Raw genomic sequence first — 24,231 nt, 5'->3', positions numbered from 1 at the left:
CTACCTCCCAGCCTTGTTGTTGGGACTTAAGTAGGTAAATCCCAGTACCTGACACACAGTAAGTGTTAAACAGATGGCAAGGACCTCTCTCTGTGTGGGATCTATGGAGATACCCCCACGCCTCTCCTGGAAGGGTCTAGATCTGCTCTGTCCACCAGAAAAGTCATGAACCCCATATGGCTACTGAACACTGGAAATGTGGCCAGTCAGAATTGAGTTGTGTGATCAGAGTGAAATATACAGTGATTCTGGCAACCTGGTATGTAAAAGGAATGCAAAATATATCATGAATGATGTTTTATCTTGAGTACATGTTGAAATGACATATGTCTGGTACATTGGGTTACATGGAACATATTATTAAATTTAAAAATTATATCATTTTAGTTGTTTCTTGAATTAAAATAGAAACTTAACTCATTGAGTACGTTTAGGCCCACAAATGTATTTGGATATGATGCTGTTAAGAGGACACACTCCTCTATGTTTACTATCTGAGAGTATGTTTCTCTTTTTTTTAATCCTCATTCGAGGATATTTTTTCATTGATTTTTAGAGAAAGAGTGGAAGAGAGAGGGAAAGATAGGGTGGAACATCAATATGAGAGAAACACATTGACTGGCTGCCTCCTGCATGCATGAGCCCTGACCATGACCAGGGCAGGGGAGGAGCCTACAACCAAGGTACGTGCCCTTGACCGGAATCGAATCCAGGACCCTTCAGTCCACAAGCCAATGCTCTATCCACTGAACCAAACCGGGTAGGACTAGTTTTCTTTTTTAAATATATATTTTTTTTACTTTAGAGAGGAAGGGAGAGGGAGAGACAGAAACATCAATGATGAGAATCACTGATCAGCTGCCTCCTACATGCCCTCTACTGGGAATTGAGCCCGCAACCCAGGCATGTGCCCTGACAGGGATCATAGGTTGTTGTTCAACCACTGAGCAACACCAGCTGGGCGAGTCCTAGTTTTTTAATTATTTAATTTGTTTGAAGGTATCTTCTTTTAAACGTTAAATTTTATTTTTAAAAATTGATTTTAGAGATGGAGCGGGAGAGAGAGAAGAGAGACAGAGAGACAGAGAGAGAAAGAGAAGGAAGGAGAGAGAAACATCAATGAGAGAAAGAAACACTGATTAGTTGACTTGCACCCTGATCAGGGACTGAACCTGTAACCTGCATGTGCCCTGACTAGAACTGAACCGCCACCTTTTTGGTGTATGGGAACATGCTCCAACCACTGAGCAAAACATGCTAGGGTGACAGTTATTACTTTTGGAAAGTAATAACTGATGATATAATTACTGGATATTTCTTGGTTTCTTGACAAAATATTCCAAATAAAATATGAAACAAGAATTGCAAAGGCCCTGGCCAGATGGCTCAGCTGCTTGGAGTGTGGTCCCACACACCGAAAGGTTTCAGGTTCAAAAATGGTCAGGGCACATACCGAGGTTGTGGGTTCAAACCCACTCAGGGCCAATGCAGGAGGCAGCAATCAATGTTTCTCTGTCTCTAAAATCAATAAAAATATAACCTTGGGTGAGGATTTTAGAAAAGAATTGCAAAAATACAATCAGATAAAGTTATTTATCTGGATTAATATGATAAAAAGTATGGCAAGTGCTGGCGAGGATGTGGGGAAAAGGAAACTCTAGTGCACTGCTGCTGGGAATGCAGACTGGTGCAGCCACTATGGAAAACAATATGGAATTTCCTCAAAAAATTAAATATGGAACTGCCATTTGACCCAGTGATTACATTTCTAGGAATATATCTTAAGAAACCAGAAACACCAACCACAAAGAATATATGCACCCCTATGTTCACAGGAGGGCAATTTACAAAATTAAGGTCTGGAAGCAGCCCAAGTGCCATCAGCAGATGAGTGGAGAAAAAGCTGGAGTACATTTACACCATGGAATACTATGCAGCAGGTCCCTCCATACTGTCTCTTACTGTTTGAGACAGTATGAAGGGACCTGGAGAGTATTAGGATAAACTAAATAAGCCAGTCACAGAAAGATAAGTATCACATGATCTTAGATTCCACACTCAAACCATGTGTGGAATGTAATGAACAAAATAAATCAATGAACAAAATAGATCCAGAGATGTAGCAGCATAGATCAGACTGCAGAACCTCAGAGGGAAGGTGGAGGACAGGGGTAGGTGGGTAGGAGGAGATCAACCAAAGACCTTGTATGCATATATGCATAACCTGTGGACACAGATGATAGGGTGATGAAGGCCAGGGGCGAGGGGGAGGGGCTGGTGTGTGGTGATGATCTAGAAGGGATCACTGGGGGGAAAAATGGGATATATGTAATACTTTTAATAATAAAGATTTAATTGTTTTTAAAAAGTTCCTTAAAAAACAGTTTTGCCCTGACAGATTTGGCTCAGTGGATAGAGCGGACAGCCTGTGGACTCAAGGGTCCCAGGTTCGATTCCAGTCAAGGGCATGTACCTTGGTTGCGGGCGCATCCCCAATGGGGGGTGTGCAGGAGGCAATCTGATCGATGTTTCTCTCTCATCGATGTTTCTGGCTCTCTATCCCTCTCCCTTCCTCTCTGTGAAAAATCAATAAAATATATCAAAAAAACACAAAAAAAAACCCAGTTTTAAGATAACATCTGATTAGGTTGGTATTAATAAAATATGTAATGCAATTGTTTAATATCATATATAAAACATAGTGGACAAACATAAATAATAATAAATATTAAAATTTGTTATTAAAACTCTCCCACAAAGAAAACCTATGGCTTAGAAAGATCGTTAAATCCAAACATTTAAAAAGAAATACCAGCCTTCTATTAAAACCTTTTAGAAAACAAAGGAGGCATTCCTAATTTACTGTATAAGGTCAGCATATTTCTACCATTAAAAACTTACAAGATAATTGCAAGAAAATCAAACTATATACCAATCCTATCTAATAATAGACAAACATGGAAGCGTACCTCCAAAACGCTTCCCATTGGCTAATCAGGGTGATATGCAAATTAACTGCCAACCAAGATGGTGGCCGGCAGCCAGGCAGCTGAAGTGAACATGAGGCTTGCTTGCTCCAGTGATGGAGGAAGCCAAGGTTCCCCGTCTGCCGCTGCCGGCCTCTGAGCTGCACTCTAAGCAACAATGTTGCAATTATAGAAGCTAAACAAACCCCATGCTTTCAGCCAGCCAGGCCTCAGAGCTGGAGTTGCAACAGTGTTTCAATTATAGAAGCTAAACAAAGCCCAGATACCTGCTTTCAGCAGCCAAGGTCTGAGCTGGAGTCGAGCCTTAGAGCTAAAGCTGGCTCTCAGCTCCAGTGACAGCCATAGAAGGTAAATAAATCCCAGAATAAAAAGAAAAAAGAAAAAAAGGAGAGGTTGGGAGCTTCAGTCACCCGCCAGCCTGAAAACGGCCCTCAGCCCCTCACCCAGACTGGCCAGGCACCTCAGTGGGGACCCCCACCCTGAAGGGGGTGTGACCAGATGCAAACAGCCATCATCTCCTCATCCAGGCTGGCCAGGCACCCAAGCGAGACCCCCACCCTGATCTGGGACACCCTTCAGGGCAAACTAGCTGGCCTCCACCCATGCACCAGGCTTCTATCCTATATAGTAAAAGGGTAACATGCAAACCGACCCTAACAGCAGAAGGACTGGGAATGACTGGTCACTATGACACACACTGACCACCAGGGGGCAGACGCTCCATGCAGGAGCTGCCCTCTGGTGGTCAGGGCGCTCTCACATGGGAGGAGCTCTGCTTAGCCACAAGCCAGGCTGATGACTGCCAGTACAGCGGTGGTGGTGGGAGCCTCTCCTGCCTCCTCAGCAGCACTAAGGATGTCTGACTGCAGTTTAGGCCTGCTCCCCGCTGGCAAGTGGACATCCCCCGAGGGCTGCTGGGCACCCAGAGGGATGTCTGATTGCCATCTTAGGCTCAATCCCCGGGGAGCGGGCCTAAGCCAGCAGGTGGTCATCCCCCAAGGGGTCCTAGACTGTGAGAGGGCACAGGCTGGACTGAGGGACCCCCTTTCCCCTCCAAGTGCACAAATTTTTGTGCAGCAGGCCTCTAGTATTTCTTATAAGCATAGATACAAAATGCCTAACAAAATTTAATAGAATCCAGCACTGTATAAAAAGGTTATATGATGACTATTTGGGTTCATCCCAGACAAGGAAGATTTTTTTAAATTTAAAAATCAATCATTATAATTCACCATGGTGACAGAATAGAGGGGAATAATCATATTTTACCTCAACAGGTAGAGATAAAACATTTGAAAAACTGAGTACCTTCTCGTGTCTAAAACTTCCAGTGAGCTAGGAATGAAAGGGCACCTTCTCAATTTCATAAAAGGGGAAAAAAATCAAAACAGCTAACATCCTACTAAATGGTGACACTTTCGGCTTCTCTCCTAAGGCCTTTTTGTATTCATCATTGTAGTGAATGTCCCGATCTTATTAATTAAGAATTAATATGACAAAATAAGAAATCAAAGCCATAAGATTATAAACCAAGAAGCTTAACCATCTTTATTTGTAGGCGACATGATAGTCTATATACCAGAGAACATTTACTCCTGTTTTATATGCTCTTTCATCAGTTCAGAGTCTGCATAGTTAGTACACAGTTTGCAAAGTTTGTTGGAGAACATAATTAGCAGTTTAATAAACTAAGGACTATTTTTGCTTTATCTACATCTTAAAATAAATATAAATAGCAGCAAAACCAAACAAAGTCAAATACTTAGTGGATACAACTGCATATAGTACTGTTTAGATCTATACAAGTCAATCAGGGGAAACTGAATTTTTGTAGAAATGATGGCTACAAAAGATAACTTTCAAAAGCAAACCCTTTACAGGTAAAAGTCGAGAGTTGATTTGCCAGTTAGTTTTTACTGTGTATAATTTTTATATGAATAAGAATCTATCTGTCTGAATATACTTTTAATAATATATAATGCAAGTTGGATAAGTAGAAATTATGTAATGTGGTTTTAGAATAATGAAATTAAATTGGTTTACAGAAATTTACTTGGTATAATTTCTTATACATACTTTAATTTGGAGATTAAAGGAGAATAACTAACAAAAACTGGAGAAATTAAGACTTTCAGATTACAGCGCAATATAGAGATTTCGTGTGGGGCTGACTGTAGCTATAGGGAAAATACCTGGGGTAAATATACCAGAGTCAAGCTGCCCACATCAATAGTTTATTTGCAAGGTTCCATACTGAGTTTGCCTTATCTTCTCAGAGTGGTGGGTTAGAATAACGGACCCAACAGATGAACAGCTGTTACTGCAAGTGAACAGCTGCACAGCAGGCAAAGGGTTTTTTTGTTTTTTTAACTCACTGGTCTTATTTTTTAAAAAACATATTTTTATTGATTTCAGAGAGAGAGGGAGAAAGAGATAGAAACGTTGATGAGAGAGAAGCATTGATTGGCTGCCTCCTGCAAACCACACTCTGGGGATCCAGCCTGCAACCTGGGCATGTGCCCTGACTGCAATCAAATTAGACTTCCTGGTTCATAGGTCGATGCTCAACCACTGAGCCACACCAGCCGGGCAGGCACTGGTTTTTAATTTTGAATAGAGTGAAGGTGAGCAACATAGAGTTTCACAGGAAGTTCTCCTTAGACAGCGTTAAAGAGCTGTAACTTGATGCTTGTGAATTTCTGTTTTTGAATAGGTGTCTGTATTTTAATAACTGGGAGTTAAACAGTTACTGAACAGACCAGCCTATGGAAGAGTTCTTATAAAAAATAATTGGTTTTGTGTAGATATTATGTTTTTATTTACTCATAAAGACCTGCTTGTTATAAAGATAAATTTTTTTAAAACCTGCTTGTACCAGTCACCTCTTCTGTCGTGTCTCACATTTTCTCAGTGCATTTCCTCCCCAGCAACTGCAAGACAACAGCCCCAAACTTTAGCTGCACTGCAAGTCTTTCCCATTGCATCCTAAGGCTTTTACATGATGTGGTCAGGCCACCTGTGAGAAGGGATTATCAGCTGTGGGTGCTCAAAACTGCAGATATGGGGGCATTAACACCTCAAGGGCAGTCCTTGCCTTTGCAGGGTGTGGATCATTGAACATTTTTGTGCGTGTATACTGATAACATAAACATTCATTTCTCATGAGAATATACAGAGAAATGGAATTGGTGGGTCACAGGAGGTACATATTTTTTCATTTAATAGATACTGGTAAACAGGTTTTCACAGTGCTTCTACCAGTCTCCCTTTCATCTTCTCCACAAACTCACTCATACTTGATACTAGAAGCCTGATGCACGAAATTGGTGTAAGAGTAGGCCTTCCTTCCCATGCCTGCCGGCACCGGCTTCCCTCCAGCACCCAGGACCTGGGTTCCTTTGTAGCCCCAGCTTCGTTCAGACGGACATCTGGTCTAATTAGCATATTACACTTTTATTATTATAGATTATTAACCCCTTTAATTTGAGCCATTCTTGTGTAGGTATTTTTGGTCATCTAATTGTTTAGGGTTTGTTTTTTCCTGTTGACTAATGGTACTTAGGATATGCCTATTAGCCATTCAGATACACGCTTTTGTGAAGTTACAGTTTAAATTTTTAGCTATTTGGTGTGTGTGTGTGTGTGTGTGTATGTGTGTGTGTGTGTGGTGAGGGAGCATGTTGGTCTTTTTCTTATTGATTTGAAGTTTTTAATAATGTCTGTATACTAGTCCTTTGATGAATATATTTATTGTGAATATTTTCTACCAGACTCTGGTTAACATGTTACTCTCTTAAACTTGTATTGTGATGGAAAGAATTTTTAATGGGATACAATTGATTAATATTGTTCTTTATGATGATTGTTATTTACTCCTGTAAATTATTTACTCCTCCAAAATAATGAGATAGTCTCCTTAAACTGTGGTGCTCAAACATGAGTGGGCATCAGCAGCATCATGGAGATGTTTTGTTTGTGTGTGTTTTAAAGAAATGTTTTTTCACATACCTCCAGAATGTCTACTCCTTTAGGTCAGGAAAGAGGCCTAAAAATTTGCATTTTTTTACAACTTTCAGATGATGCTATTCTGGTGGTCTGAGGATCACACTTTGAAAACCACTTATCTTTGAAAAGCTTACCTTTTACTGGTACAATATGCCTGGACTTGATTTTTGTGTGTGCTATGAAATGGGGATAAAAGTTAAATTTTTCCATGTTAGTGAACTGATTAATAATGATATGAAGCACCAATTATGTTGTAATTTAAGTGTGTATATGTATACTGACCTGTTGCTGAACTCCTTATTTTGTTCCATTCTTTCGTGAGTCTAACCTTGGCCAATGTAATGTCATAGAGTAATCTTACTTACTTTAGATTTAGTAGATCTTGATAACCACTACTCTTCCCACTATGTTGTTGTTTTTCTTCAAGTGTATCTTGTAAAAGAGGAGGAAAATTGCAAGAAAACAATACAGAAGTACAGGCTTTTGGGGAGCTAAGGGTTACTTAATCTCTGTGAAGTCTAAATATCTGTGAGACACCTCTGTTAAAAAACCAAAATCTTTTGCAAATGAAGAGGATTTTGAAAAGTAAAGAAAAAAAGTAAATAAGATTTTAAAAGTGAAAATATCCAGTGTATGGGCTGAATTTGTTCTTCCTAAAATTTATATGCTGAAGTCCTAACCCCCAGTATCTCAGAATGTGACTGTATTTTTGACAAAAGGCCTTTATGGAGATCATTTAATTAAATCCAGGCCCTTATGATAAGCCTTAATCCATTCTGTATGATATTTCTCCAAAAGACAAAATTGGACACACAGACACCAGGACCAGGGATGGGTGTGAGCACAACAAAACGGTGATATGAGGACATAGGAAGAAGGTGGCCGGTGCAAAGGTCAAAGAGAGAGGCCTCAGGAGAAACAAACCTGCTGACACCTGATCTTAAAATCTGTCCTCTAAAACTCTAAGAAATACATTTTTGTTGTTTGAGTCACTCTGCCTGTGAGTAGTTATGGCAACCCTAGCAAACCAACACATCTATTGTTGGCAAAGTTTTCTTCTAGATGATTAGTCATTAAGCAAATTAGAACAAGTGTGTAACAGGCATTGCAGGATAATAACTAAATATTTAGGCAGCATTTTCAGAACATATTACGGAAATATCAAAATCATCTTAAAATAGTTTTCATAGAGAAAGCTGTTAAGAAGAAATTTGAGTAAACATATAACAAAGAGTTTCTTCACCTACTTTCTATCTGATAATAAAAGTCTTGGCAAAATAAATTAGAAAAAGAAAGAAAATATTAAATGCAATCTACCAAAAGAGGCACCTGACAGGTATGTGAATTTTTATCACTATCTAGTGATTGCTAGAACAGTGAGAACTATTAAGCAGTATAACCAATCAATGTTCTTGGACCAAGATTCTCATCAGTTTTTAATTGAGGAGTTAGGTTATATCTAATACACAGGTGTTGTATATTATATTTTTTATATAGATGGAGTTTAATACTTTAGGTATCTTTATAAATTAAAAACTAGTTGAAATATTTTCATGGATATACGGGTCTCACTGCCAGGGTCTGACATAATCACTGCAGCCAATATTCGGGTCTTAGATTGAGCAAAGCCACGTAAGTAGTGCCAATACATAGTAGATAAAATAGGTTTTTAAAAAATATGTTTTCATTTAATTTTTTTTTTTAGAGAGAGAGGAAGGGAGAGGGAGAGTGAGATAGAAACATCAATGAGAGAGACATCAATCAATTGCCTCCTGCACATCCTGCTAATGGGGACTGAGGCTGCAACCTGGGTATGTGCCCTGACCAGGAATTGAATCTGCGACCTCTTGTTTCATGACTCAGTGCTCAACCACTGAGCAACACTGTCTGGAAAGATAAAACATTTGAGACTCATTCCATCCCTGTACTTTCCCTCATATGGGAATTATCACAGTCTTCTCGAGTTACGTTTTGTGCCATCATTCCAGAAATAAATTCCATAACTGTGATTTACATATTACACACAGGAATTTAAGGTCACACAATGAAACAATGCTTTAGCATTGAAAGTGAGTCAGGAAGGAAAGACTGAGGTGATATGGAATGGACAGGGACTATGAGAAAATGGAGAGGAGGCTGGGAGCTGTGCTGGGGCTAAATGGAGAATGACTGCTAAGGCATGCAGAACGAGAAACAAGGGAGGACCAAGATATGGAAACAAGTCAAGTGCCCATCAATAGAGGATGGGTAAGAAAGTGGTAGCACAGATATACAATGGAAAATTACTTGGCCATAAAAAAGTATGAAATCATAAAATTTGTGACAGCATGGATGGGTCTAGAGCAGTGGTTCTCAACCTTGGCTGCACATCAGAATCACCTGGGAATCTTTTTAAAATCCTGATTTCTGGGCCTCATCCTACAGAAATTCTGTTTCTTTTTTACTAATGTTGTGGCCCCACCCCATAACAAAGAAACAGAATTTCCAGAGATTGAGGCCCAGAAATCAGGATTTTAAAAAGATTCCCAGGTGATTCTAATGTGCAGCCAAGGTTGAGAACCACTGCCTTATAAGGATATAATTGTCTTACCACTGTGTTATACACCTAAAACTAGTACTAAATAACATTTAACATAAACTAATTGAAAAGTTAAGTTTAAAAAAATGAGGGAAAAGCAAAATGAGGAGGAAGAGCACGGGAATGGGGAGAAATGGGAGCCCAGGAAGACATACAGAATGCTAGAGGGAAAGGTGACAAGATTAGAAAACATTTACTTCTCTCAACCCAGTTTTTTTTTTTTACAGATAAGAAAATGGAGGCCAGAATGCTGATGTGTTTTTTCCAATTCCCTGCATCCGGCAGGCGTCTCATCCAGGAATTTATCTTGACTCTCAGTCCTCAGATCCTTTTAGGGCAAGAAGCACCCACATCAGATACACATAGAGGCTGGAAGCCAGAAAGAGGACAGAGAAGCCTGAAGCCAAGTGGGAGGGAAAAGAAGAAGCTCAGTAAAAGGCACATGACTGTAAGAGGCAGTGGGTTTCTCTAGCAGGGAAGTTGAGGTCACTGCTGCTGGGGAGGGGGGTTCAGATGAATGTGAGACTGTGTGGGAGGGGAGCTCCGGTCAGGGTTCTGAGAGCTTCAGAGGACAGAGACATCCCAGAGCTCTGATGGTGTTTGAGGAAATAGCTGTTAGAGCATGAGCATGCTGGTAGCCTAAGCACCAATGGACCAAGAGAAGGGATTTCCAGGGAGGTCTGAAGACACAGGGGAAAACAGGGGCGTCCTGCCCTGGCCAGTGTGGCTCAGTTCATGGAGGGTAGTCCCGGCACCAAAAGGGGGCAGGACAGTTAACAAGAGTATGTGCTCCCCTGAGGTGCTTACACCTGAGAGGGGTCTGGAAAACATTACTTTTGACGTTTCAAAGGTGTTTTAACCTAGATCAGTGGTTCTCAACCTGTGGGTCGTGACCCCTTTGGGGGTCGAAGGACCCTTTCACAGGGGTTGCCTAAGACCATCGGAAAACACATATATAATTACATATTTTTTGTGATTAATCACTATGCTTTAATTATGTTCAATTTGTAACAGTGAAAATACATCCTGCATATCAGATATTTACATTACGATTGATAACAGTAGCAAAATTACGGTTATGAAGTAGCAACGAAAATAATTTTATGGTTGGGGGTCACCACAACATGAGGAACTGTATTAAAGGGCCGCGGCATTAGGAAGGTTGAGAACCACTGACCTAGATGCACAAGAACAATGGACAGAGCTTGTTTAAGGCAAAGATACACCTTTTACAGACCTGGAGCATGACTACCCATTGTGACCTGCCTGGTTAGCAAGTTATGATCAGGTCACCCTGTGAGGCTGCTTTCTGTCACTGAACTTGTCAGATTTACCACATGGCACTTCTTAAAATTGAGATACAAGAGGCAATTCTGAGGTAAAGATGAGGTAGGAAAGCTTGGAGCTTCAAAGGTTGATAATAAGAGATGTTCAGTAACTAGTAGTCTGCCCTGCCATGTAGATTGGTTAAAAATGTTTCTGCTGAAAGCTTATTATGGGCAAGTCCCCTCATTTAAATTCTTTAAGGGAGAAGTAAAAGTTTCTTATATGCCTGCAGGGTCTTGTCTTTGGCTCAACATAATTCAAATGCTAAGGCCCAAAATAATACAAATGCTACAGTGGCACAATCTCAGGAGGCCTGTTCTGAACCCCTACAATAGGCATAGAGTAATTTAGCCTATCAGCTTGTTAGCACCAATGGAAATCTTTCTTTTTGTATTTATTCAATTATCTCATTCTTTTCTCCTAAAATTCCCTTCCTCTCACCCTGTAATCAGAACCCTATGTGGTTTCTGCTTGAATCTGTGTTTCGCAAATTGCAATACAAATAAACCCTTATGGCCTCACGTTTGGGCTTTTTAATTTTAGGTTCAGATAATCTTAACTTTATTCCAAAATACTTTAAGAATTAGCCTTAGATAATTTGTTTACTCTATACAAATAAATAACAAAATAGACAGAGCACATTTATCTAGAAGTTACAAAAAAAAACAAAACCATTTTAAGAGCCCTTTAAACAGGATAAGCATGAAAGAACATGGTCAGCATGGCCAGCAAAGACCAGTGTATGATAAAATAAGCTGGAACATCCAAGCAGGGCCAGTAAGAAGGAAATCTTGGATAAAGAATTCCAGAATATTCTATTAATTTAATTTCCCACTAATTATCACTGTTTTTAAAAAGTATAACTAATAGATTTATAGCATAAAGCTCTATGTAAACTTCATGCTTATTAGCATATATTTTAATCCTAAATAAAACTGTAAGATTCTCATTTTACCAAGTAGAAATACAAGCAGAGATTTCTGATACCTTAAACAATAATGTTAAAAATCTGTTTAATGAAAAAAATAATTGGAAGCCTGAACCCAATTATTCAATCATTCAAACTTATTCACTGAGCACCTTGCCAGGAGGCATTCTGCTAGAGTTGGGGACCCAGTACAACAGAGGTATACAGACCTAACGCCCTGAGCAAATCACTGAGGCCAAGATTCTGCATGGGCAACATCAGTTAAGGGTTGGGACTTTGTTTCAAGAGGCTCGTTTTTGTCTAGTCTATACATTATAACAAAACCCAGCACACCAAGGAGTATAGTCCTTAGTTTATGTGCTTCCTTCTTACATAGAATAAAATCTCCTTGAATAAAGTGATTGCCTGTAGACCACTAGATATTCATGAGTGTTGCAAGGTGCCTGTATCCAGGCAGGTGCTGACTGACTCTTGGGTTAATGAATATATAACAATGCAAGTCAAACAGAGATGTTTCTTTATGTTTCCAGGTTCCTGTGGTTTCTGTGATGGCCACTGGTTCTTCCCTAAGGATAATGGAGTAGTAGTTTATACTGTTACACAGGCCAATAGGAGATTCTGAAAATCAAATAAAGCAGCCAATGAGATGTCAGAGATATGATACAATGGGGTGGGGCTTAGATAGAAGAAGAGTATTTGAAGAAAATTTAAATTTGGCCAGAAAAGGACAGAGTGACAGGAAAGAGCAGGGACAACAGAACATTAGGTAGAAATTGGAAAACCATTTAGTTTTATGCTTTCATTGTCTGAATGAGAAGGAAATATCTCCAGAGATAAACTGACTTTTCAATGGCGCATAACACTTATTCCATAGAGGCTGATTTAGAGAAAGATGAACAGATTGAAGGTTGAACAAGGAAGATGCTGAAAGCCAGATAAGAGAGTCAGAAGTGGAGGGGAAATGAAAGGCTGAATCAGTGTCTAGACTAGAGTTTAGGGAAGGAGCACTGTTTTGGTTTAATTTGCTGTGTTTTTATTTGTTTGGGTTTTTTTTGTCTGTTGTTACTTGAAGGAAGTCAGAATAGAGGTAGTGTGGAGTAGTTTTATTTAAAACAGAAGCCAAACTTTCCAGAGAAAGAAATAATATCTGCAATTGAAATGCTGTTTCTGCAAATCCCATTGCTAGCAGTTCTCCTCGCAACTGGTGACAATGAAGAGGGTAAGAACTCTGGCCACTGCCCTGTTGGGTGCAAAAGGGTGTGTGTGTGTGTGTGTGTGTGTGTGTGTGTGTGTGTGTGGTGTGTGTGGTGTGTGTGGTGTCCTCAGAACATACCTGGAGAGGAGAATGTCAGCGTAGTTCTGAGTATCCTGTACTCTGGGATTCTGTGCCCTCTGAAGGTTGTTTGTAAAGCCTGGGTTCCTGGGCAGCTGAATGTCTGCTGAGGTAGCCATGGCTTCTCTTATCTCCCGATTCTCAGTATTCCTTCCTGGCACCTTTCTTCATTCTCTCTCCTTCCCGATGCCTTTTCTTCTCCTCATTCTATGTGTTCTTTTGCCACAGCCTTCCAGGAGGAGATCTCCTTCAAAATGATCTACAGCTCTTCCTTCTACAACCGTTCCTGGGTGAAAATTCGGCACTCTGCTTGGTTGGGTGATTTGCAGACTCATGGCTGGGACACCAGCTCTGGCAGTCTTATTTTCCTGCATCCTTGGTGCAAGGGCAACTTGGGCAAGGAAGAGATAAAAGAACTGGAAGAATTCTTCCGTGCTTTCTCCATTGAAATGCTGCATGAACTTCACAGTCATGCCAGTGAATGGCAGCTTAAATGTAAGTTCAATACCCAAAATGGGGAAATGCAATGTGCTGGGTGAGGGGTGTGTGTGTCTCAATGAATTCCTTATTCCAATTTTTCCAAACAACATTCAATCTCTTCAGCATTCTCTGTCTGTACATTTATTGTATCCTACTGCATCATTCACTCTGGGATATTATAATCACAACTCATACTATGTGCTTCCTTATTCTCTTGCTCTCACCATTTATGTCACCTTCTTTCAACTTACTCACTTCTATTTCCAAAAAAAGAAGTCATTCATTTTTTCCCTCTACCTTCATCTACCACCAATTACACTTTTTCTGAACTTCTGATCAAACCAAAATTTGTTCCATTACCTCAAATCCCCGAAACTGCTTTTATTTACTTTTTTTGCTTCCACTAATTTCATCTTTACTCCATCTTCCTCTAATTTACAACCCTTCTTCCCTAGATCCCTTTGAGATTCAGATAACAGGAGGCTGTGAGCTGCACCCTGGGGGAGGCAAGGTAGTCTTCTTGCAAGTTGCTTATCAAGGATCAGAGCTCATGCACTTCCAGAACAATTCATGGTGGCCATCTGTACAGGATGAAATTACAGCTCAGCCTATGTGCAGACGAGTCAATCAGTTCCATGTCATCAACAGAATAGTACAGAGGATGCTCAGTGACACCTGCCCACGTTTCCTCTCGAGTATTCTTGATGCAGGGAAAGCCGATCTCCAGAGACAAGGTCAGTCCCATATCCTTCCTCCAAGAATTTTCTAAAATTACACCTTCCTACCTTCCCTCTAAATTGAGAATAAGGGGTCAAGAGGGAGAAGGATAATGGGTGATGAATTCCTAACATGAGATAGATGTGTCCTTCTAAGCTGATGTGAAGAGATGAATCTCCTCGTCTGTGTTAGAGTCCTTACCTGAGTATCTCTCCTGTTCTCTGCAGTAAAACCTGAGGCCTGGCTGTCCACTGGCCCCAAGCCTGGTCCTGGCCGTCAGATGCTGGTTTGCCATGTCTCTGGCTTCCATCCAAAGCCAATTTGGGTAAAGTGGATGCGAGGTGAACAAGTACAACAGGGCACTCAACAAAGTGATATCTTGCCCAATGCTGACAGGACATGGTACCTTCAGGTTTTCTTGGATGTGGAAGCCACTGAGACATCTGGCCTGTATTGCCGGGTGCGACATAGCAGCCTAGGAGGCCAGGACATCCTCCTCTACTTGGGTAAGAAAGACTGGGGCCCACACTGGGAATGGGAGTAGATGGTCCACAAGCAGAGGAGGAGAGCCAAGGAAAAACTTTGGAATTGATGGCCTTCTAACCCAAAAGAATGAAAATTCAATAAATAAGAGGGTTGAAAATGGGAGACCTGAAGAAGTAGGAAGATGTTGAGGGTTAGATGAAAGATTCAACTCTTAAGAGGGAAGAGAGGAAATAAGAACAAAGATTAGTGAGGCAAACCTCAAAAAAAGACAGGGAAAGGCAATAAACAGGGGGTGGGTTGGAAATGACACCTTGTAGGCACCCAAACCCACAGAACATCATCAAAGCTCCATGAACTTGATCATCTTGGCAGTGATGGTGCCCCTGGTGCTTCTGACAGCTCTTGCATTTTGGCTTAGGAAACGCTGGTGAGTTTTTTGTGCCAATCTTTCCTGTTCTTTCATCTACTCCCTACTTGTCTTGCCACCTTTCTTGTCTCTCTCTCTTCTCTTAATCAGTTTCTCAGTCCTTTTCCTTTTACTCTTCAATTCTCGCCTCCACCTCATGCAGAGTAACTTCCATCTCTGTTCTTATCAGGTCACACTGTGAGCCGCCTGCCATTCTTCTTCCTTTGGAATGAGATCCAGCAGCCCTGGGGTTCCAGACATATTTAAACGCAGCATGGCGACAATGTCCGCTCAGCTCTCCATGTACAACTTTGGTTGTTTATGTTTTGTTATTTGTGTTTAACGGTTAGTTATTCATATAAGCTAAAGGTAATTTTGCTTTCTGACCTGGGTCTGAGATTATAAAACTATTATTTTAACTCCGGATAAAATGAGATCCCAGCAACCGCAACATACTGAAAAATTGATGAATCTCCGGCCATTTCAGATGTCACCTCTATATGGGGGCCTTGCCTGATTCACTAGGGGAAGCAGCGTCTGAACTCCCACCACGCTTTTCAGTGGACTTTGCTGAATCTACTTCTCACTTTTAATCCGTTGTTGCAGTCGTGTAGGCCCCTTTACACCTTCTAATTTTTAAGCCTGAGAGCAAAGTCTGTCTTTTTAAAATTTGGATCATTTACAAAGTGTATAATCGTATGTAATATGCTTTCAATAAAAGCCTGTGTTAAGTTTGCTTAGCATTTAACTAACAAAAACTGGAGAAATTAAGACTTCAGATGACAGTGCAATAGAGAGATTTCATGTGAGGCTGACTTTAAGTATGGGGAACGTACATGGGGTATGTCCACCAGAGTCAAGCTGCCCACATCAATAGTTTACTTGCAAGTTTCCATACTGAGTTTGCCTTATCTTCTCAGAGTGGTGGGTTAGAATAACGGACCCAACAGATGAACAGCTGTTACTGCAGGTGAACAGCGGCACATCAGGAAAGGGTGTTTTGTTTTGTTTTTTAACTCACTGGCCTTATTTTTGAAAATATATTTTTATTGATTTCAGAGGGAGAGGGAGAAAGAGATAGAAACATTGATGAGAGAGAAGCATTGCTTAGCTGCCTCCTGCAAACCACACTCTGGGGATCCAGGTTGCAACCTGGGCATGTGCCCTGACTGCAACTGAACTGTGACCTACTGGTTCATAGGTCGATGCTCAACTATTGAGCCACGCCAGCTGGGCAGGCACTGGTTTTTAATTTCCAATAGAGTGAAGGTGAGCAACATAGAGTTTCACAAGAAGTTCTCCTTAGACAGCATTAAAGAGATGTAACTTCATGCTTGTGAATGTCTGTATTTGAATAGGTGTCTTTATTTTAATAACTGGGAGTTAAACAGTTACTGAATAGACTGGCCTATGGAAGATTTCCTATAAAAAAATTGGTTTTGTGTAGATATTATATTTTTGTTTACTCATAAAGACCTGTTTGTTATAAAGATAAAATTTTTTAAAACCTGCTTGTACCAGTCACCTCTTCTGTCCTGCCTCACATTTCCCAGCAACTGCAAGGCAACAGCCCAAACTTGAGCTGCACACAAGTCTTCTGCATTGTGTAGGAAGGCTTTTACATGACGTGGTCGGGACACCTATGAGAAGGGATTGTCACCTGTGGGAGCTCAAAACTGCAGACGTGGAGGAATTAACACCTCAAGGACAGTCCTTGACTTTGCAGGGTGTGGATCATTGAACATATTTGCGCATATATACTGATAACATAAACATTCATTTCTCATAAGAATATACATAGAAATGGAATTTCTGGGTCACAGGAGGTACATATTTTTACATTTAATAGAAACAGGTTTTCACAGCGCTTCTACCAGTCTCCCTTTCATCTTCTCCACAACCTCACTCATATTTGATACTAGAGGCCCAATGTACGGAATTCATGCAAGAGAAGGCCTTCCTTCCCCGCAGCTACTGGTACCAGCTTCCCTCTGGCACCCAGACCCTGGCTTCCCTGGCTTCCCTGGCTTCTTCTGCAAGGACGTCTGGTCTAAATAGCATATTATACTTTTATTATTATGGATTATTAACCCCTTTAATTTCAGCCATTCTTGTGTGGGTATTTTTAGTTATCTAATTGTTGTTTATGGTTTGTATTTTCCTGTTGACTAATGGTACTTAACATATACCTATTAGCCATTTCGATAGACTCTTTTGTGAAGGACCAGATTAAATTTTTAGCTATTTCCATATGTGTGTGAGGGGGGAGATGAAGAGGGGGGGGGATGAGGAAGGATGTTGGTCTTTTTCTTATTGAAGTTCTTTATAATGTCTGTATACTAGTCCTTTGCTGAATATATGTATTGTGAATATTTTCTACCAGTTACTTGTTTACATTTTACTCTCTTAAATTTGTATTATGAAGGAAAGAATTTTTAATGGGATACATCTATATTAATAAAAGGGTAATATGCTAATTAGACCAGACCTCTTCTGGATAGCCTTCCGGATGTTCTTCCTGACAAAGTTGGGCCCAGGCGAAGACATCCGGAGTCCCAGGTGCCTGAGGCCGGCCTGGGCAAAGCTGGCCACAGTCCTGGGTGTCTGTGGCTGTGGCCAGCCTGGGTGAAGCTGGCCTGGGTCCCAGGTGCTTGCATGCGGCCAGAGAGAGGGAAACCCAGGTCCTGGAAGCCTGCGGCCGACCAGAGGAGGGAAACCTGAGTCCTGGGTGCTGGGGCCACAGTAAAGGTGGTTAGGGGTGATCATGCTGGGAGGGGAGCAGTTAGGGGCAATCAGGCAGGCAGGCAGAAGTGGTTAGGGGTGATCAGGCAAGCAGGCAGGAGAGCAGTTAGGAGCCAGCAGTCCCGGATTGCGAGAGGGATGTCCGACTCCCAATGTAGGCCCGATCCTGCCTATGGGATCAGGCATAAACCAGCAGTCGGACATCCCCTGATGGGTTCTGGATTGTTAGAGGGTGCAGGCCGGGCTGAGGGGGCCCGCCCCCTGGACGAATTTCATGCACCAGGCCTGTAGTTAACTAGTATTGTTCTTTATGATGATTGTTATCTACTCCTGTAAATTATTTACTCCTTCTCCAAAGTCATGAGATATTCTCCTTAAGTGTGATATTCAAACTTGAGTGGGAATCAGCAGCATCATGGAGGTGTTTCGTTTTCTAAAAAAAAAATTTTTTTTTACATACCTCCAGAATGTCTAGTTCTTTACTGTATGTCAGGAAAGAGGCTTAAAAAGTTGCATTTTTATACAACTTTCAGATGATGCTGATTCTGGTGGTCTGAAGATCACACTTTGAAAACCACTTTATCTTTAAGAAGCTTCCCTTTTACATTTAGATATACAATATGCCTGGACTTGATTTTTGTGTGTGCTATGAAATGGGGATAAAAGTTAATTTTTTCCGTGTTACTCAATTGACTAAAAATTATGATATGAAGCACTAATTATGTTGTAATTTAAGTGTCAATATGTATACTGACCTGTTGCTGAACTCCTTATTTTTTCCCAATATTCTGTGAGTCTATCCTTGTGCCAATGTAATGTAATAGAGTAATCTTAACTACTTTAGATTTAATAGATCTTGATAACTACTACTCTTCCAGCTATGTTGTTGTTGTTTTTCTTCAAGTGTATCTTGTAAAAGAAGAGGAAAAATTGTAAGAAAACAATACAGAAGTACAGGCTTTTTGGAAGCTAAGGGTTACTTACTGTCTCTGAAGTCTAAATATATGTGAGACACCTCTGTTAAAAAAGAGGTGTCAAGAGGATTTTGAAAAGTGAAGAAAATAAGATTTTGAAAAGTGAAAATGCCCAGTGTATGGGCTGAATTTGTTCTTCCCAAAATTTATATGCCAAAGACCTAACCCCCAATATCTCAGAATGTGACTGTATTTTGAGAAAAGGCCTTTATGGAGATCATTCAATTAAAACCTGGCCTTTTTGATGAGGCCTAATCCATTCTGAATGGTATCCTTCTAAGAAAAAAATTGGGCACACAGACACCAGGACCAGGGATGGGTGTGCACAATGGAACGGTGATGTGAGCAAACAGCAAGAAGATGGCCCGTCCAAAAGCCAAAGAGAGAGGCCTCAGGAGAAACAAACCTGCTGACACCTTGATCTTAAACTCTGTCCTCTAAAACTCTAAGAAATACATTTTTGTTGTTTGAGTCACTCAGTCTATTGCAACCCTAGCAAACCAATATATCTAGTGTTGGCAAAGTTTCCTTGTAGATGATCAGTCATTAAGCAAAGTAAAAACAAGTGTATAACAGGCATTGCAGGATAATAATTAAATATTTAGGCAGCATTTTCAGAACATATTAGGAAAATAATCAAAATCATCTTAAAAACATATAGCAAAGAGTTTCTTCATCTACTTTCTATCTGATAATAAGAGCCTTGACAAAATAAATTAGAAAAAGAAATAAAATATTAAATGCAATCTACCAAAAGAGGCACCTGACAGGTATGTGAATTTTTATCACTATCTAGTGATTGCTAGAACAGATGAGAACTATTAAGCAGTATAACCAATGTTCTCAGGCAAAGAATTCTCATCAGTTTTTAATTGAGGAGTTAGGTTATATCTAACACACAGGTATTGTTGCTTGTTATGTAGGTTTAGATTTAATACTTTAGGTATCTTTATAAATTAAAAACAAGTTGAAAATTTTCGTGGATATACAGGTCTCACTGCCAAGGTCTGACATAATCATTGCATCCAATAATCTGATGCTCTAATTGAACAAAGCCATGTAAGTAGTGCAAATATATAGTAAATAAAACAGATTTTTTAAAAATATGTTTTCATTGATTTTTTTAAGGGAGAGAGAGGAAAAGAGAGGGAGAGTGAGATAGAAACATCAATGAGAGAGATATCAATCAACTGCCTCCTGCACGTCCTCCTAATTGGGACTGAGGCGGCAACCTGGGTATGTGCCCTGACTAGGAATTGAACCTGGTACCTCTTGGTTCATGGTTCTGTGCTCAACCACTGATCCACACTTGCTGGAAAGATTACACATTTGAGAATCATTCCATCCCAGTACTTCCCCTCACATTAGAATTATCACAGTCTTCTCAAGTTATGTTTTGTGCCATCATTCCAGAAATAAAATCCATAACTGTGATTTACATATTACACACAAGAATTTTAGGGTCACGCAATGAAACAATGCTTTAGGTTTGAAAGTGAATGAGGAAGGAAAGACTGAGGTAATAGTGAATGGACAGGGACTATGAGAAAATGGAGAGGAGGCTGGGCACTGTGCTGGGCGCTAAATGGAGAATGACTGCTAAGACATGCAGAAGTGAGAAACAAGGGAGGACCAAGATATGGAAACAAGTCAAGTGCCCATCAATAGAGGATTGGTAAGAAAGTGGTAGCACAGATATAGAATGGAATATTACATGGCCGTAAGAAAAGAATGAAATCTTACCATTTGTGACAGCCTGGGTGAATCTAGAAGGTATTATGCTATGAAATAAGCCATTCAGAGAAAAATAAATACCACATGACTTCACTTATGCATGGAATCTAAAGAACAAAATTGAAACAAACTCATAGATACAGTAAACAGACTGCCAGTTACCAGAGGGGTCGATTGGAGGAATGGGTGGGGGGAAAAAAAGAGATTAAGAAGTAAAATTGAACCCAGCTGGTGTGGTTCAGTGATTGAGCAACCAATGAGCCAGAAGGTCATGGTTCAATTGTGGTTAGGGCACATGCCCAGGCTGTGGGCTCCCTCCCCATTGTGGGGTGTGCAGGAGGCAGCTGATCAATGATTCTCTTTCATCATTGATGTTTCCCTATTTCTCTCTCCCTCTCCCTACGCATCTGAAATCAATAAAAATATTTTTTTAAAAAGAAGTAAAATTGATAGTTACAAAATAGTCACACGGATATAAAGTACAACACAGGGGATATAGTTAATAATACTGTGATAACTATATAAGGTGCCAGGTGGGTACTGAAAATATTGGAGGGAATACTTTGTAAGGACATAATTGTCTCATCACTATGCTGTACACCTCAAATTAATACTACTAAATAGAAACACTTTATAAGGACATAATTGCCTTACAACTATGTTGTACACCTAAAACTAATACTAAATCATATTTAACATAAACTAATTGAAAAGTAAAGTTTAGAAAAATGAGGGAAAAACAAAATGGGGAGGAAGAGCACATGGATGGAGAGAAAAGGGAGCCCAGTAAGTCATACAGAATGCCAGAGCCAAAGGTGACAAGATTAGAAAACCTCCTCTCCATTTACTTCTTTCAACCCAGTTATTTTACAGATAAGAAAACAGGCCAAAGAAGGTGACAGCTGGCAGGAAGAAGGTGAGGGATAGGAAGTGAGAGAGCGAGGGGATGAAAAGAGTGTGTGAGGATGTGTGTGGTGTGTGGGTGAGTGAGTGAGGGACAGTTAAATCCGGCAGGAGCAGCAGAGGCTGGCAGAGCAGGCTCTCTGGGACAGGGAGAGACTACCAAGGCTGTGGCACTCCCAGGGCTGCTGGACTCGGGCACGGAGCCCACACCATCTTGAATGGGAGAGCGGCCTCTTCTAGGAACTCTTCAGCACCACCACCCACACAGGCCTGGGATACTGCCCACAACCCAGCAGCCACTCCAGCCAAAATCCTGCTGCCCCACCCGCAGACTTGCAGACCCTGGGATCGCCACCTCCAAAGGAGCACCGCGCCCGCAGCAGTAAGTGCAGCCTCCCCCTCCCCAGCGGCAGACCTCCGACATTGCATTTGCCTGTCTCCAGCGTACAGGTCTCTGAGGCACACCACTCCATAGACTTCTCTTAGGAGTCACTGTGAGCCTCAGCTGGGTGTGATTTTGTACAGACATGGCGCACTGTTCCCCAGTAGAAATTCTGAATTCCCTCTGCATGAATAACTGCCCACACACACCCGGCTGAGCAACTTAAGTGCCAGGGGCCCCTGAGAGTGCATCAGAGCTCAGCGCCCAGCAAACGCACTGCCACAGTTGCTCACTCCCCCTGAGCCCATGTATCCACAGGGCACTTTGGGAAGCCTCAGTGACCCTCCGCTGGATGCAATCTTGGACAAAAAGGGACGCACTCCAATGGGCATTAGAAATTCTGAATTCATCCATCCTGGATACCTGCCCCAAAACGCCTCAATTAAGTGTGCCAGGGCCCTCAGAGTGCTTCAGTGCACCTGCGCTAGCAAACTCACTGCGGCTGCTCCTGTGTGCCACCACTGGGAACCCGCGCCTATCCACCACAGGTGCATCCGCAAAAACTGAGTTTCCCCACCCCACAGATGCAGTACTGTGGACACTACAGTTGCATGCTTTTCCAGCGTGCAGGTCTCCCAAGACTACTGCTCCACAGGCAGCCCTGGGACCCCGCTGTGAGCCTCACTGGACACACACGTAACAAACAGGGGTGCACTGCTGGGCTGTAGAAACACTGAATTCCCTCTTCTGGGATACCTGCCCACAGACACTGCAATCCAGTGGCTTCAGTGCCAGGGCCCTTCAGAGTGTGTCAGTACACCCTGCTGGCAAACACACCACAGGTGCCCCTGGGAACTGCTGCTGGGATCCCATGTATCCAACCACGGAGGCAGCAGCAAAAGCTGAGTCTGCCCACCCCACAACTACAGAACTCTGGACACCACAGTCACGCCTTTCCGGAACGCAGGCCTCCTGAGCCCCGCCACCCCAACAGACGGTTCCTGGGTGCCACTGTGAGTCCCCGCTGGGCATGCGTGATTTCAACCAAGGGCACAAGACAGCAAACATTGGGACACCCCCTCCATGGCTGCTGACTTCCAGATACCTCAGTTGAGCCTTTCCAGCACGCAGGCCTGCATCAAGAGAACCCAAATAGCTCAAGTAGGGAGCTACACTAGACTACCAAGCCCAGGAGACCTGAGAGGTCACAGCAGTAGCACCATACCCAAAAGAAACTGGGTAGCAAAGCAATCAGAGCTACAATGAAAACATTACAGCAAAACATGGGAAGACAAAAAAAGTAATCCACAAAGGAAAGGAAAAGAGGAATCACCAGAAAGGGAGTTAAATGAAATTGAGGCTACTAAGTTATCAGAGAAAGAATTCAGAGTAATGGTTACAAGGATGCTCAAACAGCTGGATGACAAATACACACAACTCAGTGAGAATTATAAGGAGCTGAATGAGAATGTCACCAACATGAAAAGGAACCAAGGGGAAATGAAGAATGACATAGCTGCAATAAAGAACACAATGGAAGCTTTAAACATCAGACTAGAAGAGGCTGAGGACCACATCAGTGAATTAGAAGACAAGATAGGAAAAAACACACGAACACAGGAACAACTGGAAAATAAACTTAAAAAGCAAGAGGAGAGCCTAAGGGAGCTTAGGGACAACGCAAAATGAAACAACATTCGCTTAATAGGGGTACCAGAGGAGAGGAAGAGAAGCAAGGAATAGAAAACCTGTTTGAAGAAATAATGACAGAAAACTTCCCTGATGCTGGCAAGAAAAAAACTACACAAGTCCAAAAAGCACAGAGAGTGCCAAACAAGATGAACCCCAAAAGACCAACACCAAGACACATCATAATTAAATTGGCAAACACCAATGACAAAGGAAGAATCTTAAAGGTTGCCAGAGAGAGACAGAAAGTTACCTACAAGGGATCTCCTATTAGAATATCAGCTGACTTCTCACCAGAAACACACCAGGCAAGAAGGGAATGGAATGAAATATACAAAGTGATGCAAAGCAAGGGAATGAATCCAAGAATACTATACCCAGCAACACTATCATTCAAAATTGAAGGTGGAATCAGGAGCTTCACAGACAAAAAAGCGCTAAGAGAGTTTATTATCACCAAGCCGGCAATGCATAAAATGCTAAAGGGACTGCAGTAAAAAGAAGAAACAGAAAGACAAGAAGAAACACAAACATTAAGAATAAAAATGACCACAAACAAGT

The 24,231-nt window shown here is 41.3% G+C and overlaps 1 protein-coding gene across 1 annotated transcript; it reads left to right on the top strand.

Annotated features, from left to right (window-relative positions):
* Positions 1–12,982: 12,982 nt before the first annotated feature.
* On the top strand, positions 12,983–15,271 carry LOC308522522 (T-cell surface glycoprotein CD1a-like; the record flags this gene model as incomplete). The annotated part of the gene is made up of 5 exons (XM_081095988.1): positions 12,983–13,043; positions 13,386–13,652; positions 14,093–14,371; positions 14,582–14,860; positions 15,174–15,271. The coding sequence occupies 5 exons, from the start codon at positions 12,983–12,985 to the stop codon at positions 15,269–15,271; spliced, it is 984 nt and encodes a 327-aa protein (XP_080952114.1).
* Between the last annotated feature and the right edge of the window lie 8,960 nt (positions 15,272–24,231).

This window comes from Myotis nattereri, assembly GCF_964212035.1.
Source record: "Myotis nattereri genome assembly, chromosome: 7".
NCBI lineage: Eukaryota > Metazoa > Chordata > Mammalia > Chiroptera > Vespertilionidae > Myotis > Myotis nattereri.
Note: the sequence above shows the minus strand (reverse complement) of the source record. Positions and strands in the feature narration are given on the sequence as shown.